Source organism: Chelonia mydas, chromosome 1, assembly GCF_015237465.2.
Source record: "Chelonia mydas isolate rCheMyd1 chromosome 1, rCheMyd1.pri.v2, whole genome shotgun sequence".
In the NCBI taxonomy this organism is placed as follows: domain Eukaryota; kingdom Metazoa; phylum Chordata; order Testudines; family Cheloniidae; genus Chelonia; species Chelonia mydas.
In genome coordinates, this window is record NC_057849.1 from 252,545,781 (window position 1) to 252,565,245 (window position 19,465).

At 44.0% G+C, this 19,465-nt stretch overlaps 1 protein-coding gene across 3 annotated transcripts in view; it reads right to left on the reverse strand.

Annotated features, from left to right (window-relative positions):
• The window catches only part of LARGE1 (LARGE xylosyl- and glucuronyltransferase 1), a 375,539-nt gene extending 358,431 nt beyond the window's left edge, over positions 1-17,108 (reverse strand). For 2 of the 3 annotated variants that reach the window (XM_043542463.1, XM_043542466.1), the window contains exon 1: positions 16,217-17,107. Coding sequence is in view for 1 of the 3 variants with exons in the window: in XM_043542469.1 (XP_043398404.1) it covers positions 8,172-8,177 (6 nt within the window). In the remaining 2 variants the exon portion in view is untranslated. Of the gene's footprint in view, positions 1-8,171; positions 8,306-16,216 lie in introns of all 3 variants that reach the window. The other variant, XM_043542469.1, reaches the window with a different exon arrangement.
• Between the last annotated feature and the right edge of the window lie 2,357 nt (positions 17,109-19,465).

A 19,465-nucleotide genomic window follows, 5' to 3' on the forward strand; every position in this document is an offset into this window, starting at 1 on the left:
AACAAAGCCCATTGCCAACTGTGCCCACATATCAATTCAGGGGACACCATCACAGGGCCTAATAACATCAGCCACACTATCAGAGGCTCGTTCACCTGCACATCCACCAATGTGATATATGCCATCATGTGCCAGCAATGCCCCTCTGCCATGTACATTGGTGAAACTGGACAGTCTCTACGTAAAAGAATAAATGGACACAAATCAGATGTCAAGAATTATAACATTCATAAACCAGTCGGAGAACACTTCAATCTCTCTGGTCACATGATTACAGACGTGAAAGTTGCTATATTACAACAAAAAAACTTCAAATCCAGACTCCAGCGAGAAACGGTTGAATTGGAATTCATTTGTAAATTGGATACAATTAACTTAGGCTTGAATAGAGACTGGGAGTGGCTAAGTCATTATGCAAGGTAACCTATTTCCCCTTGTTTTTTCCTACCCCCCCCCCCCCCCCGACGTTCTTGTTAAACCCTGGATTTTTGCTGGAAATGGCCCACCTTGATTATCATACACATTGTAAGGAGAGTGATCACTTTAGAGAAGCTATCACCAGCAGGAGAGTGGGGTGGGAGGAGGTATTTTTTCATGCTTTGTGTGTATAAAAAGATCTTCTACACTTTCCACAGTATGCATCCGATGAAGTGAGCTGTAGCTCATGAAAGCTTATGCTCAAATAAATTGGTTAGTCTCTAAGGTGCCACAAGTACTCCTTTTCTTCATCCGATCCAGATAGCTCTTCCTGAGGATGCCTCAGACAGCGTGGCGCCTTTGGCCACCTCCTGTGAGTCAGCAGACCATGTAAGGACATGTGATATGCTCATGTGACCTTGGACTCATCTTGGGCCAGTAACTTTCCACAAACAGGGGCTGTGGGATTTGTTTGAGACTGTAAAATTCCATGCACATGACAGAGGATATAAAAGACCCCTGAAATATCTCTATTTTGTCTTCATTTCCTGCTTCATTTGTCTGGACTGGATTTCTAACAAGGAAGCTTTGAACAAGGACTTATGACCCCTAATCTGTTTGAGTGATTCCAGAGAGACTTTTGCAAATCAGCAGTTTATTCCATCGCTGCTACAAACCCGATATAGGGACTTTGCAATCACTTGTATGTGTATGATTCCTTAACCACTCTTTTCTTTATTAAATCTTTAGCAAGTTTACGAAGGATTGGCTGACAGCGTGATATTTGGGTAAGATCTGAGATTCATACTGACCTGGGGATGTGTGTCTGGTCCTTTGGGATTAGAAAGGACCTCACACATGGTGAAATGGGTTTTCAATAACCCCACACTATATTAGACTTGGTTGTCTGGATGGAAGCCAACGGCTGGAATGCCTAGAGGGGACTGTGTTCCCTTCTAGTTAACCAGTGGGGTGTTGCGGAAGCACTTTTATTATTGGTTTGGCAAACTTAATTATAGAGGAAACCACTAGTTACTGGGGATTGGCTGCCCTATTTCTTGCAGTCTGCCCTGAGTGTGGCATTTTCAGTGTGGTCCACCCCAGGCATCCGGTCAAACCCCATCCCCTCTATAATAAGTAAAGCTTTAACATCAGTAATCTGTTCAGAATGAAGGACCATTTCCTTTGCCATCCCTCACTACCTTAAGAATTTCTAAAAGCACCCATCACTGGTAGCATCAAGGCATTAGTACAAAATTGTGATTTGCATAAGTTTGTCCATTACGTGCCCTCCTGGATTTCAACTGTTTTCTTTATCCGTTGCTCATTAGCCACAGTGCAAAAGAATGTGTCATGCAGCATGCTGTCAAGTGGACCAGCTTCAGACTCATCATGGGCTCTGGTAATACAGTAGTTCTATGCTGGGGATCCTCCATGAAGAGCTCTCTGCCCCCAGAAGTTTCACCCTATTCTCCGTAGGCCAAATATCGCAGCTGAGCTGAGTTTTGTTCATGGGCCATATATGGAGAGAGAGTCTCTAAGAGCAAGATTCTGCCATCCTTATAGTGGATAGTACCTCACTCCATGACAAGCTGCATTAATTTCTGTAAGACTACTTACAGAGGAAGCATAAGCAGTGGCAGAAACTGATGCTAAGGCAAGACATTTAAGATCCAGACAATTAAGGGTCTGCTCCAAAGCCCATTGAAATCAGCGTAAATATTCTCATTGACTTCAATGGGCTTTGGATCAAACAGTGGCACTTTGAGTAAAATGATCAGGAACTTGAATTAGATCCAGATAGGAACTGGAAGCCAGTGGAGCATGAGGAGCACTGGCATGAAGAACTCACTTTGATTTGTATATCTTAGAAAGCACGTTGTTTGCACTAGCTAGAACTTTCACAGTCATCCCCAGGCAGAATGAGCTGCAATCAGTGACAAATTCATGAATCACAGTGGGTAAGTCTACACTGCGGAGGAATGACTAGCTGAAGATGGAAGAAGGTATTTCCTTGTACTGTGACAATCTGCTTATTTAGGAACAGCAGTGAGTCTAATAAGAACCTCAGGCTATGCACTACCATGAAAATAAGAGAATGGATTCTCTCTGCAATGGCTGAAGTCAGTGTCATAACCAGCTCCTCTAAGTGTTTCTCTCTTCCTATAAACATTATCTGTGTCCAGCAAGTTATAGCTGCATTCCTGATTTAAAGGAGATGTTATGGACCCAGTCCTCAGTGATCAGAGAGTTGTTATATGATTAATTCAGATACTGTATGCATGTGTCATACAGCTGATGGGAAGGGGGGGGGACAGGAAAACACAAGGGAACCTGGATTGCCAGCCATATGGGATGGTTGACTCAACACCTGCCACGTTACATTCATTTCACCTGCATAAATTACCATCACTGGGCAGATGCAGTGGGAACTGTCTTCATCCTGCAAAACTAGCTTTTTGACCAATTTATTCTAAGATTATATTTTAGTATTTTCAATATAAAGTTAATACAAATAAATACATGGGTAAGTCCCAAATCTACAACACAGTCTGCTATTGTGTCACCATCTGCCAATGGATCACAATGCCGGATCTTGGCCTTATTGCTATTCTACAACATTTAAGAAAACTACCATTACATAAATTAGTGTTATATAAATGACTTAAGATCAAAATGACAATAAAATCACAACTGACAAAAATAAAACAAACAGTAACAGATATCACTTTGAACCACCTCAATACACTTCTACCTCCGCAAACTGTACGCGCCTCTAATCAGGAGCTGTTTCTTCCTATGTTTATGAGGAAAGATTAATAAACTGGGACTTTTCAACTTGGAAAAGAGACGACTAAGGGGGAATATGATAGATAGATCTATAAAATCATGACTGGTTGGAGTAAGTAAATAAGGAAGTGCTATTTACTCCTTCTGATAATACAAGAATTAGGCAAAAAGAAAAGGAGTACTTGTGGCACCTTAGAGACTAACCACCAAATGAAATTAATAGGCAGCAGGTTTAAAACGAACAAAAGGAAGTATTTTTTCACACAATGCAGAATCAACCTGTGGAACTGCTTGTCAGAGGATGTTGTGAAGGCCAAGACCACAACGGGGTTCAAAAAAGAACTAGATAAGTTCAGGGAGGATAGGTCCATCAATGGCTATTAGCCAGGATAGGCAGGGCTGGTTTCCCTAGCCTCTGTTTGCCAGAAGCTGGGAATGGGAGACAGGAGATGGATCACTTGATGATTACCTGTTCTATTCATTCCCTCTGGGGCATCTGGCATCGGCCACTGTCAGAAGACAGGATACTGGGCTAGATGGACCTTTGGTCTGACCCAGTACGGCCGTTCCTACGTTCTTATGTACGTACTGTGCCTAGCACACTAGGACTTGTCTCTCAGTTGTGGCCTCTAGGTGCGACTGTAACACAAATAAATGAAGAACCACTTACTACAGTGACATTTGCAACTCCATTGTTTCAACGAGAAAAGTCAAAATGTTTTTTCCAAATCATGTAACATTTGGACAGTCAGCCTATAACTTGAAGGCTCAGGGCCTGGTTATCTCCCACTGTCAAGCTGATAAGACCAAATGTGGAACAGACCCAAAATAAGGAATGCAACAACAACAAAAAAATTTAAAAATTACCCATGCTAGAAACTTAAAGTGCTCTGGCATTGATTCCTTTCATGTCAGGGACTCTCTCTAGCCTCAGGATTCTTTATTTCTGACATAAATAGTTTTCTACAACAACAGTGAGGGGGGCAACCAAACTTGCCTGGAATGTAGGAAACCTTAGGACTAAAACGAGTGACATCACTCAAAATGAGGGACATTTGAGAGGTTTGTTGTCTCAGGCTTTGCACCTTAGAAAGTTATTTACCCCAGTGCAAAGAAAGTTTAAAATGCTACCACTAATGAGAATGGAGAATTCCAACCTGGAAGCATTTTACATTTTCTAGCATAGGTATAAACAACTCATTGGAGACTCAGGCCCCTAATGTTCATTTATAGTGACTTCTGCCATATCTCTATACCAGCTACTCGTTGTCTATGCCAACTTAGTTCTCCAGTTTCTTAAACTAGACTATTTTGACAAAGAATATTAAGTTACAACTTTAGAAGAGCAAGGAAATATTTTTCTCCAAGCACTTTAAACATTTTATTTCCTTTCAGATATTTAAAAGGTAAGAACACTACCTTATTCTTTGGGCATTTTCATTATCTTGGAAGCAGAGTAGATCCTACACTTTAAAAAACAGCACAAATAATTATTTAAACCCTTTTTTATTACTGGTTTACTTTTTGCACTTTTATTACTGCTCTTACTTTTATTACTGCTAATACTTAGTCCTGCCATGAGTGTAGGGAACTGGACTAGATGACCTCTTGAGGTCCTTTCCAGTCATATGATTCTATGATTTAATATTTAGTATTGCAGTAGCACCCAGAGGGATCAACCAGATGCATGTGAAGCCGATGAAGTGAGTTACGCATGTGAAGCTGATGAAGTGAGCTGTAGCTCACGAAAGCTTATGCTCAAATAAATTTGTTAGTCTCTAAGGTGCCACAAGTACTCCTTTTCTTTCTGGTCAATTTCAGTTTCTCATGCACTAGTACAGAGGTGGGCAAACTACGGCCCGTGGGACCGTCCTGCCCGGCCCTTGAACTCCTGGCCGGGGAGGCTAGTCCCCAGCCCCTCCCCTGCTGTCCCCCCTCCCGCGCAGCTACACCGCCGCACGGGCGGCATGGCTTGTGCCCCCCCACCCCCAGGCTTTCCAATAAGCCAGTCCTGCTGCTCTGAGCAGCATGGTAAGGGGGCCGGGGAGTTGGATAAGGGCCAGGAGATCCCAGGGGTGGGGGTGTGGATGGGGTCAGGGCAATCAGGGGACAGGGAGCGGGGCGGGGGGGGTTGGATAGGGGGTGGGGTCCCCAGGGGGCAGTCAGGGGTCAAGGAGCAGGGGGAGTTGGATGGGTCGGGCGTTCTGAGGAGGGCAGTCAGGGGGCGGGAAGTGGGAGGGGGCAGAGCCCAGGCTGTTTGGGGAGGCACAGCCTTCCCTACCCGGCCCTCTATACAGTTTCGCACCCCAATGTGGCCCTCAAGCCAAAAAGTTTGCCCACCCCTGCACTAGTAGCACAATGGTGTCATTTCTGTTCCCCGTGATTAAATAAAAATGTTAAAGTTTCTGCCTTCTCTTCCTGCTTCCCCCATTCTTCATTTATTATTTTTTAAAATAAATTAACACATTTAATATATATTGAACAACATGCAAAAATGAGACCTAAAGCCAGTAGATAGTCTAACTTCAGCACTTCAGACTTGTTATGCAAGTAGTCATAAAAGGGAACTTTGATGGAAAAAGAGGAAAATTTGCTTTGAAACACAACCTTCTTCATGAATGTATAATTTGGGGGTAGAAATCCGCATCTTCAATCTGAAATGCCACAAGAGAAGGAAGGAACTCAAGACTATGCTCTATCAGTGACATTTCAACCTCTTCTTCCTGTTCTGCGCTCAACCTATTATAGGATGCCCTGTGTATCTGGTATCAGTCCTGTGGAATCACTGGTGGAAAGGTTTCATAGCTTTGCTGTATAGCTTTTTGATTTTGTCCTTGTGTGTTTCTAGTTCTTTGTTGTTAATTAGATCACTATTTTTCCACTGAGACTGTTACAGTAGTGTAATTAACCTGTGATCTCTCATGACCCTCCAAAAATCCCCTTCCGGTTGTTTTGGAAACTTTAGCGACTCTCTAGACTCCCTGCTTAATTAAATGAGTGCCGCGTTCTAATCTGTCTTCCTTGTGCTCAATGGAAATTTCAACATTCCTATGGTAGCTGGATGAAGTTGTTGAAACACGGGACTTGATCTTGCCCCCCACACCCAGCATCTTAAAGCAGTTAGAAAGACAGCTGATCTGGTTTCCTGGGGAGTCTGCATGGGAGGGAGGGAGAATTCTCTGATGACATAGCAGCCACTGCCACTATTCATGGGTCCCAAGACAGGGGGCATGGCAGTGAGAAAGAGGGCCTCGCCACTGTGTCTGAGCATCCTGGCAACCCCCCATCAACCACAATAGCCTTGGGCTGTTGTTGACAGCCAAAGTTTAGCACAGCAGACCTGAGGCGGCCCTACTTTACAAAAGGAACTAGTCAAGTGGCAGGTCAGCCCCAAGAGTGGGGAGTGTGGAGGGTGACTTAAAGCCACCTTCATTGTCTCCCTTCCTCCCTCATATTCCTGAGCTGTAAGGGTGATTGTGGACAAATTTTTTTAAAAATTCGCATAAGATCCTTTAGGCCCATGTTAGATGTACATCTTTCTCAATTAAGTTTGAACAGTGAATGCCCAAACCTCAAAAGTTTAGGATGACTGCAAGCAAGAAGTTCTTTTTTCTCTTTTTTTTTTTTAAATTATGTATTTTTGCTGTCAGAGCAAATAGCAAAGACCTAATTATCATACTTTTCTCTGCATTTCCTCGGCAGCTTGGTGTAGAATCAATACCATTAAGTAAGGAGGAATGTTTTCCTATATGAATTGTTGAAGCCATTATCAGGTCATTTTTCATAAATGGCCAACAGTCTTGCCTTAGGGCTTGTCTATATGCCACGGCAATGTGCGCTAGAGAAGTGTGATTTCTAAAGCACATCAACATGCTGCACACTAACTGATCCATGAAGACCCTGCTGGTGCAAACTAAAAGTTCCTTAGTGTGCGTTAACATGCACAACAAACATGCATGAGAGAACTTTTAGTTCATGCCAGTAGGGTCTACATGGGCCAGTTAACGCACAACATGTTGGCGTGCTTTAGAAATCACATCCCTCTAGTGTGTATTGCTCAACCGCGTAGACAAGTGCTTAATGGCAATGCGGATTCTTTCAGTTTTTCCTGTAAATTTTCCTCTTTATTTTTGTAGTACCTCCTAGTATGCCTGTGAGTTTAAATCTTTCTGAAGGAGTACATCCAAAGCTAAGTGCTTCAACCATTTCTCTAAATTGATCATTTTGTGCAACACTGCAGGTGATGTTGTCAGCATAAAAGAAGGTTGCAACTTTCTTATCAAGTTCAAGGATTTGCCTTCCATTTATTTTTATGGTATAATCATTGATTGATCTATGTCATTTTGAGGTGGTTGCTGAAGATGAACACAGTCTGCTCCTGAATGAAACTGATGTTGAACAGCTGCCTGAAGAGCTACCGGAAGGTCTGGAACAGGGATTTAAATTATAGTATTTCAATGATAATGATAGCATCAGAAGTTTCTTCCTTGCAGGATCCTCAAACTCATCATTGTTCCACTTTTCCACTTCAATTAAAAAAAGTATTTAATTCAATGGCACATTTGATCTTGAAGAACCCAAACAAGTGCAGAAAATCTAATTTTTTTGAGATGAGCACAAATCCTTGCTCTCTTTCTACTAAAAATGTGTGGAAATGTCTTACATTTTATCGCAGAAGAATAGCAGTATTGCTAGCGCCAAGTATTTCAAAATTCATGAGTCAGGTTCCAAAAAATCATAAATGTTGGATCTGACTTTTGGTTATTGAGCCTTTAGAGTTCATGTTTTTAACCTGCTCGCTATAACCCTGAGGTCTAGGAACTTTAAAAAAATAATAATAATAAAGGCTGAGATTCTCACATAACTACATGACTCCAAGAACTAGGGCTTTAAAAAAAAAAACACACACACAGAAAATACTGCAGGAGTTGGCAACACTAGAATGATCACTTTTCATTACTTACATCCATCCAATGACTTGTTTTCTCCCACTACCTTCAACTTCAGATATGTAGAGTCAGACAAATTCATACACTGATGTCTGGTAATTTCTTAACATTATTCATCCATTCGCAGTATTGATTAGCAGCAGTTTTTACTAAAGTAGAATGAGAAACAGCTATCAAGTGAATTCAGTAATGTGATGACTGAAAAAATGAGTCCTAGCCAGCTTTATATAAAACCATCTTACTGAGCTGCCCTGACCACCTTCCAGAAGTTTCTAGATTCTAGCAAACCAAACTTCACATTACAAGTTCAAAACTCCACCCATGCCCCTCTCTTCCACATCCAATGACAGTTTATTCCTCCCATTAGCCATGCCTCTTACTCCAATCACCAATGACTTTACCTATTCCTATCCCTCTCCAGGTTTCTAGACAGCTCCGTAACTTTCTTATTGCTTCCTAATGACCTAACAAGAGCCTTGATGTTCTCTTCATTTTGCTTTTAGCTTTTTAGAATAAAGTTTTCATTCACAGACTGAAATTACAGTAACGTGTCTAGTATTAAAAACATAACATGTGACATTCAACTAAAGATTTCAACAATGAAAAAACCACCCACACACACACTAACCCCGTTTCTCTCCAAAAGTTCACTGCCAAAAATGTCCCTGATTTTCACAATCTTGTTTCAGGGTGAACACTGCTCAACAACACCCTTTTCCTCAAATATAACCCTCCTTAACTTTCAAACTTCTCATTTTCATCAGTCTATAGAATCTAAAACTAATGGAATAAAACTGAAATGATTGTATTTTGAATATATAAGCACATTCTGGGATAAAGGAACAGTTAAGTTGCAACTGAAAGTGACAGAGCTTGAACATTCCATTGGGAAGTGGTGAGTCATAAAACTTCTCTGGTTAGCAGAGGTGCCAGAGTATCTCTGTTTGCAGTTTATAAGCTTTCATTTAAAAAATAAATTAAATTTCTAGCACCTATGATTGAAAAAATAGGCTGATACAGTACCATCTTTCTGAATTTACAGACCTACAGTTCTGGTGTCAGTACTGCTGCTCATGGCTTCTCCAAACAGTAGCGAAGTGAAACTGATATGACACTGGTTAGTTTCAGAGTTTTGCAAAACTGACCAGAGTCTTAATTGATGAAAGACTGGTTGGTTGATGCTTAGGAAAACTACAAGCAGGCAGGCATGGGAGCTATTCACACATAATAATACTTAACATAAAACCAATAAAGGGGAGAGGTGAGGGAATGGCAAGTAGCTTAGTTCCCTGCCCTCAGCAGAAGACTTAAGCCCTGTGGAGGGGTAGAGTAACATAGAAAATCCTCCCCCAGCCTTCTCTCACCCCCATTCTACAACAGCCAAGAGGCTTGGCAAAGGATAGAGTGGTATAACCCACCTACTGCACTCAGTTAGAAGGCCAGAGGTGTGAAGAATAGAGCTCTTCTTTCCTTCCAAGAGCTAGAGAGGGACTTCAAGTTTATCAAAGGACCACTAGATCGAGATCGCTCATGAAGATGGAGCTCCCCCAGCAGAGTCAGGGACAGCACTCTGATGGGAATCCCAACATCCTCCCTCTTCCCAGCGTGTACAGTTTGCAGGGATTGTGCATATTCCAAAAGCCTCCAAGAAAAGAAATGATATTGCATTTTAAAAAAATAATGGCAAGGCAGCTAACAAGAGGGTCCCCAAATATAGCTGGTGATGGCTCATTAATATATAAGTTGTAATACTTGCCTAGCTGTCTGGACAAAAAAACGGAAAAGGGCCATATGCTGCCCTTGATTCATACACACAACTCCCATTGACATCAATAGGCGCTCTTCCTGTGGATGGAGATCAGCATACCTTACAAAGGCTTTGTAGTCAGGTTACAAGTCTCACCCCTCATTAGCCATCAGCTTTGCAGACACCAGGCAAAAAGGGTTAGGTCACAAAAATAGACAGTTCATATCAAGGCACAGAAAGGAATGCAGACAGACTGAGTGAAAAAATACTTCATTAAGGATCCAATTCTGCCAAGCACAATGCAATGATTCCCACTGAAGTCAACACGACTACTCCTTTGAATAAGGATTAGTCACATTAGTAAGAGTTTGGAGGACTGTGCCTCAGTTTACCTTGTACAGGAATCTATCAGTTCAGTAACAAATATACACAGATATATAGATACACATTTCAGCGTTCCCCTCTCCAAAATAATCTCTTTGGCAGAAATACTATATAGCCACTACAAAGCCTTACATTGGTCATTTTCTCCAGATCAGACACTAGTAGGAATTGATTATCTTAAGCTGCCTAAAGACATGGGTATATTCACCCAATGTCCAGCAGGCTTATTTCCATCCATCTAAATGCAGTACCGTTTAATAGCACAGTGATGGTACAAGTCTACGGCCCTACAACAGACTATGATGATGAGCAAATTGAAGATTTTTTACAATCAGCTCCAAGATATCATTGATAAGGTACACAAGAAAGATATCCTGATTGTACACAAGGAGATTGAAATGCTAAAGTCGGTACTGACGCACAGGCAGATTGGCGAGATTATTGTGGCCCTTTCTGTAATGCAGTAACCAATGAGAGAGGATTGAGACTTTTGGAGTTTGCCAGCTATAACAACCTCGCTCTTGCAAACACATTAGGAGCACATAAAGCATCCAGACGATCAACATGGCATGCACCTGATGGTCTACATCAACCAGATTGACTACATCATGGTGCAAAACCAATTTCGTTCTGGGATTAACAGAACTACAACAATGAGCTTCCTCGGTGCTGATACTGGAAGTGGTCACAACCTTGTGATGCTAAACTTTTGGCTGCGGCTAAGGAAAATCATCACGCCAAAGTTCACCAGAACCAAGTTTGACTTAGAAAGACTCAGAGACCAAATCATTGCAGTCATTCCAAGCAACGATTGGTGGAAAATTTGCCCCGCTGCCTTCTCTAGAGGAAGGCGTTGAAACAATGACCAACAATTTCAGTGTTATAATGAATGAGGCAGCAATGGACATCCTTTGGAAACACCACAAATGAAGTACTACAAATGTGTGATATTATAAGAGAACTAAAAGACAAGAACAGCACTGAGGGAGCTGATAAATACAGAGTGATTGGCAGAAAGATCAAGAAAGGAATGAAGGTGGCCAAGGAGATAGGGATTGAAAAACAATGCTCTAAAATTGAAGAGCGTATCAATAGTTAAAATAGCAAATGAGCCTTCCAGGTTGTAAAAGTTCCGACGAAGGAAAGATGGACCAAAGCTAATGCAATTCACGACAAAGAAGGGAACCGTCTTACAGAGGAAAGGGACATCATCAATAGGTGGACAAACTACTGCTCTGATCTATACAACCACCAGACAAGTGGAGATCCTAGTGTCCTGGAGAGCCAAGATTCAACAGAGGAGGATGACTTTCCAATACTGCGTGAAGTGGAGACAGCTGTGAAATCACTCAAGAACAGAAAGGCTACAGGTATTGACAACATCCCAGCTGAACTGTTGAAATTCAGAGGAGAAATAGTAATAGATGGACTCACCAAGATCTGCAACAAGATCTGGCAGACTGGTGAGTGGCCATGCACGTGGATACAGTCACTAATCATCACTCTGCCAAAGAAAGGCAACCTGCAATTGTGTCAAAATTACCAGACTATAAGCTTAATTAGCCATCCCAGCGAAGTGATGCTGAAAGTCATATTGAACAGACTGAAGCCACAAGAGGAGAATATCACTGCTGAAGAACAGGCTGCCTTTCGTGCTGGAAGAAGTACCACAGAACAGATTTTCAACCTTCATGTCCTATGTGAGAAGTATTTACAATGCCAGCAGGACATCTTCCACGTCTTTGTTGACTTCAAGAAGGCGTTTGACAGAGTATGGCACGAAGCTCTCGGGCAACCATGAAGAAGTACAATGTTAGTCATAAACTTATGCTTACCATTAAACAACTGTATGCCAAGGCCAGCAGTGCCGTTCTCGTCAATGGCACAATAGGAGGGGGGTTTCGCACCGCTGTTGGAGTCTGGCAAGGCTGCCTTCTTTCACCCACACTGTTCAACATCTACTTGGAGCGCATAATGATTGATGCCCTAGAAGATCACATATGCACAGTAGGCACTGGGGGGCGAACAATCTCAAATCTTCAGATCGCTGATGACATTAACGTCCTGGCAGGCCGTGAAGATGAATTTGCCAACCTTGTGAAACAATTAGATGAAAACTCCGCAAAATACGGCATGGAAATCAGTGCAGAGAAAACCAAGCTGATGACAAACAAACATGATGGAATCAGCTCATATATCACTGTCAGTGGACAAGAGCTGGAGACAGGGAAACAGTTCAATATTTGGGGGCAATCATCACTGATGAAGGATCAAAGGCACAAATACTGGCAAGAACTGCACGAACAGCAGCAGCGGCGGCAAAGCTAAAGCCAATTTGGAGGAATAAGAACATCTCCCTGGAATCCAAATTGAAACTGCTGCACGCATTGATCATCTCCATTTTTCTGTATGTGTGCGAGACATAGACCCTTATGGCAGAACTTAAATGGAAAATACAGGTAGTAGAGACGAGATACTTCCGTAAAATCCTGGGCATCTCCTACTTCGACCACATCACTAATGAAGAGGTCCACAACGTCATCACCCAGTGCACTGGGCCATATGAAGACCTCCTGATGAAGGAGAAGTGCAAGCTGAAGTGGTACTGCCATGTAACAAGATCATCTGGCCTATCCAAGAGCATCCTCCAAGGGACAGTACAGGGGAAGAGAAGAAGAGGTAGACAGAAGAAGAGATGGACTGACAACATAAAAGAGTGAACAGGAATGGACTTTGCAGAGACTCAAGCACTGACACACAATCATCAGTGGTGGAGACAACTGATTGATTGCTCGTCAATGATGGTGCCCCAACGACCAATGTGGTTATGGGAGTGATGATGATATTCACCATTGCTCTGTCTATACTGTGGTTTATTAGGGACCATACCTGGACTTTCAGGTAAATTCAACAGCTGGCACAGGCTATCAATATTACTCTTTATTCTCCTTCCAGCAAACTTGGTGCAAATGCCTCCAAAACCTGAAAGAATTACTGTCCTGTTGTATAATCGAAACCAAATCCAAACTGTCTTGGGCAAATGGAGCACAGAGCTGCCATACTCATATTAGCTATTTTGTTAAATCTCTAACCACACACTGGTACCAAAATATCTACAAATTATGCTTCCTTCTTTAACTATCAGTTAAAGGGGGGTACTTACTAATGCACTACATCAGAAATGCAAAGCACAGCACAGACTCTGAGCATTAAATGTAGAGGGGACAGGGCACAGAAGGAAAGCTAACCTGTGCCACAGTGGGAGATTAAAAATACCAATCTAATTAGCCACCGGTGATTATGTAGCCATTGAGGAGTTTACATGCTTTGCAGGCCAGGGATTTTCCAATTTAGGATTTCCAGTCCCAGGGTGCCTGCGCAATGAGAATTTTTAAACCTGGATGTATCTATCTATATTTTTTCAGTCTTCAAAAGTCTAGTTCATAAGGCCATCTGCCCGACAGTGGATTTTTAACCTCATTTTTTCATTTTGGTATTGGCTAAAAGACTGGAGTAGAGTTCTTTATAAACTACACTTCAATAGTCTAGTTTCATTGGTAGCAGAAACCAGCATTTTTCTACTGGAGTTTAGTTTAAATATTTTTTCCGCTGTGAACTCACCACTTACATTTGCACATATTGATTTTCCTTTCAAGCGTAGGACCCTAATGGCGTTAGTGAGAGAGGGTTGGGGGTCTTCATGTGTATTCCTCTGTATTACATTAATTTTTGTGCTTCCACCATTGGAGAAAGAAAAAGCTAGTCCCCCTAGTGTACTGCTGCAGTAGGATCTTGAAAAATGTGTGTAGCAATGCACTGACTAAACTGTATATCCACATGTAGTAACAAAACTAGCTCTTTTTTTGTTTGTTTGTTTTTTTAAAGCAGAGGACACATAGGCACTTAAAGAATCTACAGTGAAACTAGGCAACCTTTCAATTCATTTATCAATTGTTCTCCTGTTCCTCTTTATGGGCAAATGCAATAATAAATGTTGTACAAGAAAATTAATCTGTATCCAGAGGATTTCATTAAATAAAAAGTGTGGACCTGTTGGGAATTACCATCTCTGGTTTTAATACAGTATTTTGTTTCAGATTGTGTTCTAGCCCAATTCTTTCCCCTTTTCAATGCACTAATCCAAGGCGAGCTGCAATATTTAGAGATATCTAACTTTACTGGTATTTCTCTCAAAGTCCACACCTTTTGAGATAGGAAAGTAATGGCATTTAGCCCTAGAAACACACTTTCCTCTAGCAATTTTAAATAGATGCTATACAAGCCAAGTTCTACACACAAAAGATAAGCTCAGTACAGAAATCGTGTAAGAACTGTTCAGACTCCTTTTCAGGTTCATTAGTTATTTCTCACCAATGTGACAGTGTGTGACTGAAAAATAAGGCTCCATTTGCTTTTTGGCAATAACCCACCTCGAAAATAGAAAAAGAAAGATGCTGCATTGGGGTGAAACTCCTAAGAAGTAAAGAAGATTGCTTGGCTTGATGCTGTAGCAGGGAGTGAACTTGCTTTCATACTAACCGAATCAGATGGTCTTGTGAGCATACAGCACAAAACAGGACTCTCTCCAAAACTGCTTATAGAAGAGATTGTCAAACTTCAGGTTACCTCCACAGAGGCAGCAAATTGCTGTGTGTTCCCTAGGGAGTTCAGTTTAATGAATTAAATGACAATTCACAGACATGGGATAACAACAGAAATCTGTACAAGTGACACACCTAGCAAGGGGCTGTGTATGTGTGTGGGGGTGCATCCACCCCCATTATCAGAATGTTCCAACCAAAAACAGTCATTTAGCCCTGAATTAACAAGCATGATAGAATCTGTTCCCACAAAGGGTTCCTGTTTTGCTAGATTGTGTATCAGGAGTAAGTGACTAATAAATGTAGATAGATGGAAGTTGTTTAACCCCTATTGATCCTCCAGAAGAAGGGGACAAGACTGACAATGAACCACTTTTTTTAAATTTAACTTAATCAATTATATCAAACAAGCCAAAAAGATCTCTTCTTCAGGTGTTAAAGTGACCTTCCTGGACACAGGCATGTCTATTTTAAGCTATTTGATGGCACAGTAAAAAGACCTTGAATTATCTGCCTTGTCTAATACACTAAAGGCATGTTTTTTTCTTGCTCTCTCAGCCCCTACTTCCTATACAGTGAAATGCTGTATTGCGTGAGCCCCACTCAGTCTACCTGCTAGCCCCACAAACTGAAGTCTACTGTGCAAAGTAGTTGAGATGTAGAAAGTTCTTAGACACATGCTGAGCTATGGAGAGACTGACATACAACAGAAACGCTTCCTACACAGAAGTTTTACTCAAAGCCCACCTGCAACACCCTTCCTCTCCTCCCAGCCCCTCTTCCCCGCCCCCCCAAAGTCTCTCACCTTTTTCGCCAACTCCACTAGCGGGCTCCTGTGACTTTAAGAAAAACCCTCCGTGCCAAAAGGCAGAAGCCCAACAGTACAATTGGCAACGGCCACCTTTCTGACTTTTATAAGTACCAGGCAAGACACAGAAAGAGAGAGGAGAGGGGACAGCAAATGAAAATAGTCCCACCAGGAGTTGATGCAAGGAAACTCCTTGCTCGGGTCTTGGCCAGCGGACCTAAGCGCTAAGCCAGATAAGGGAACCTTTCTTCAGGTAAGACAAAGGGAGGGGATCTGTGCCTGGAATGCGCTTTCCGAAAGGCATCCCGGTTTGAACATCTGGTCGGCCCCAGATTTGATGGGGATTAAAGTCCAGGATCGAAAACAATAACCCCCGCCCCGCGCGCGCCTTTGTTTGTCAGGCTTGCTTGAGAGGGGGGCGGGAGAGGTGGTGAGACACCCACGATTTCTTTCTATTTCTCTCCCCCTCCCCATTTACAAATCTCTAATGCAGCAGCAGCGACCCAGCCCAGCACCATACCTCCTCGGCGCGGCTGCGGAGACGCAGGAGGCTCCCGGTGGGATGGATGCCGGGCTCTCCCCGTGCACCTCGGGACGGGTGCGGACACAGGGGCAGGCAGGAAGCGGACACAACCCCCGCTCCTGCCCCCAGCACAATGAAGCTTTTCCTCCTCTGCTGCGGGGAGGCAGGTCCCGTTCAGTCCCTGCAGCCCGGCGCTCCGGGGGGGTCTCTCCGGGCAAGGGAGGCGCCGGTTTCCCTGCTCTTCATGGGACGCGGGAGCAGCCCGGAGGGGGGTCCCCTCTCCCTCGGGATGCGGAGCCGACGGTTCCCTCCTCTCCTGCCTGCCCGGCTCTCTCCTCAGGGCCTGCCCGCTCGCTTCTCCATGCTGCCCTGGGATGCAGCCCGCCGCCCCCCTCGCCAGTCCCCGGCGGCGATGCGCGCTGTGCACAGGCCCTGCCCGGCGGCCAGCGGGACCCGGAGGCGGGGGCTCCGGGCCGGCCTCCTGCCCCCTCCCCGGGGCCTGCAGACACGCTCCGCGGGGAGAGGAGGCCCTGCCCCGGCCTGGGAGGCGGCGGGGAGTCCCGGGAAGGTCACGGGCGGCGAGGAGCCGGGCTGGGAAGGCTGCTCCGGCGCCGCTCCCTCGGCTGCCGGCCCGGCCTCAGCGGCTGCCGGGCGCGCCGCTCCGCCCGGGCTCGCTCAGTGCCTGCTCGCGCTGCCCGGCTGGGTCCCGCCGCGGCCAGGCTGCCCCCGCTGCCGCCCCTCCGCGGGTCCGCGGCCAGGCTGCCTCCTCTGGCGGTGCGGCTCCCGGGGCCAGGCTGCCCGCCGCCGCGCGCCCCGGGCTCAGCGGCAGCTGCAGAGACTGTGTGTCTGTGTCATGTCTGTGCAGCGGAGGGCTGAGAGCAGCCGGAGCCGAGGCGGGGCCAGCCCGCTGACACGCCGCCCAGTGACAGGCGGCGAGGGCCCAACCAGGAGCAGCCCCCTGCTGCAGAGTCCCTCCCCCTCCTCGGGAAGGGGCGGCTGCACCTGGGCTCGGGGTGCCCGGCCTTGGCGCGCGCACACCCCCCCTTGCCCCGCGCAGGCACTGGCTGGTGGAGGGCTCCCTCCTTTGCCCTCTGGAAAGTCCCCTTCTCGTCCCTGCAGGAAGCTAGTCCCAGCAGCCCCCGCCTGGGCTTTCCTCCCCACTCTGTGCAGGACAACGGGCTGTGAAGCACACGCTGGGCGTTGTTATAATATCTGGTACGCGAACCATTTCACCGGAGAGCGCGCGTTAAAACCAGCGAGCTGCTGCAAAGCCCCGAGTAGGACTGGGAAGCACTGTGGTAAGAGGGGGGAAGAAAGAGGAGCCACCAAGTAATCATCCTAAAGGATAAGAACTGAACAGGACTTACAGCGGCAAAGAGTATAGACTAACAGACGTATTGGAGCATATTGGAGTCTATTGGCACCCTGTAGACTAACAGACGTATTGGAGCATAAGCTTTGGTGGGTGAATACCCACTTCCTCCGATGCATAAGCTTATGCTCCAATACGTCTGTTAGTCTATAAGGTGCCACAGGACTCTTTGCCGCTTTTACAGATCCAGACTAACACGGCTACCCCTTTGATGCAGGATTTACAGCGTTCAGCGATAAAGCCAGAGCCAACTCCTCTGCTGTGGTCCCTTTTCCTCACTCCTCCACTGACTCTGGGATTAATCCCATCCCATGCCCCACAGGTGCTGATTACATATTGTATGTATGTTTCAGGGAAACCCAATAGCATCTAATATTTCTAATGCCATTAAAATGTCAACTTTTAGTGTAATAAAATAGTATCTAATTTCCTGGTGCCATTAACACATCAAAATGTAATATCACGTCTTTTAGCTGAAATGCGGCAGAATTTGTCTCTGGGATGTTTTGCTGCATTCTGGAAACGGCTGAGAACCAAATGATAAAAGTGTGAGCTTTCTTTCTTTCCTTTCTCCCCACAGACATGGAACTACCATTTACACTTTATTTTTATTCGTTGCTTTCATTTCACTTCATTAATGGTTTTGTAGAATGGATTATGGTAATAAATTAGCGTGTGAAGAAGGGAGTGTATGATAAACTGTGGGGGAGAAGGGAGGATCTGAAATTGGCAAGGCAAAAGTATAATCAGAGCAGAAACTGTAAAGCCAGGGAGCAAAATGTAAAAATAAGTAAACACAATTTCATTTAAAAATAAAAAACCCTTTCAGTTTTTAGAGGTTAGTACAACCATCCACATAAAGAGAAGAAAAGTATACGCAGGCTATGAATAATAATCTAAATAATCATGGGTAGCAATAATATGGACACAATTCAACATTCATTGCTTTAGTTTTCCAAGGCAATAACAGAATATTAACAGGAGGAAATGGCATCTTTGGAAAATGTCATTCTACAACAGATACTTCAACTGTCAATTTGTTCTGTTTTATCAACTATTTAAACACCAGGTCTTATTCAAAGATTGTTTTATGACAGGTTAAAAGAAATCTGCCCAGTACCTGATGCTTCAGCACTGCCCACTGTCTGGTGCTTCAGAATCAGAATGATATCAGATGAACTGAAGTAAATCATGAAGTTGAATGTGCCAGTGATATCTTTTTAAGTGTCATCACCTGTGATGTTTGACATGTAATGACACCCAGGAAAGTAATTTGAAAAATATATCTGTGTGTATCTGTAAAAGCTACTGAATTCTACCCAGAAATGATGATTTGGAGGAACTATATATGACATGCTGGATGAGATCCGTTATAATAGCTATTATTCCCATGAGCAAAGAGAACTCACAAATGACTGACCTATATAAGTGACAAGTATCAGAGGGATAGCCGTGTTAGTCTGGATCTGTAAAAGCGGCAAAGAGTCCTGTGGCACCTTATAGACTAACAGATGTATTGGAGCATAAGCTTTCGTGGATGAATACCCACTTTGCCGGATGCACGTAGTGGAAATTTCCAGAGGCAGGTATAAATATGCAAGCAAGAATCAGGCTAGCAATAATGAAGTTAGTTCAATTAGGGAGGATGAGGCCCTCTTCTAGCAGTTGAGGTGTGGAACACCAAGGGAGGAGAAACTGTTTTTGTAGTTGGCTAGCCATTCACAGTCTTTGTTTAATCCCAAGCTGATGGTGTCAAATTTGCAAATGAACTGAAGCTCAGCAGTTTCTCTTTGAAGTCTGGTCCTGAAGGTTTTTTCCTGCAGGATGGCTACCTTTAAATCTGCTATTGTGTGTCCAGGGAGGTTGAAGTGTTC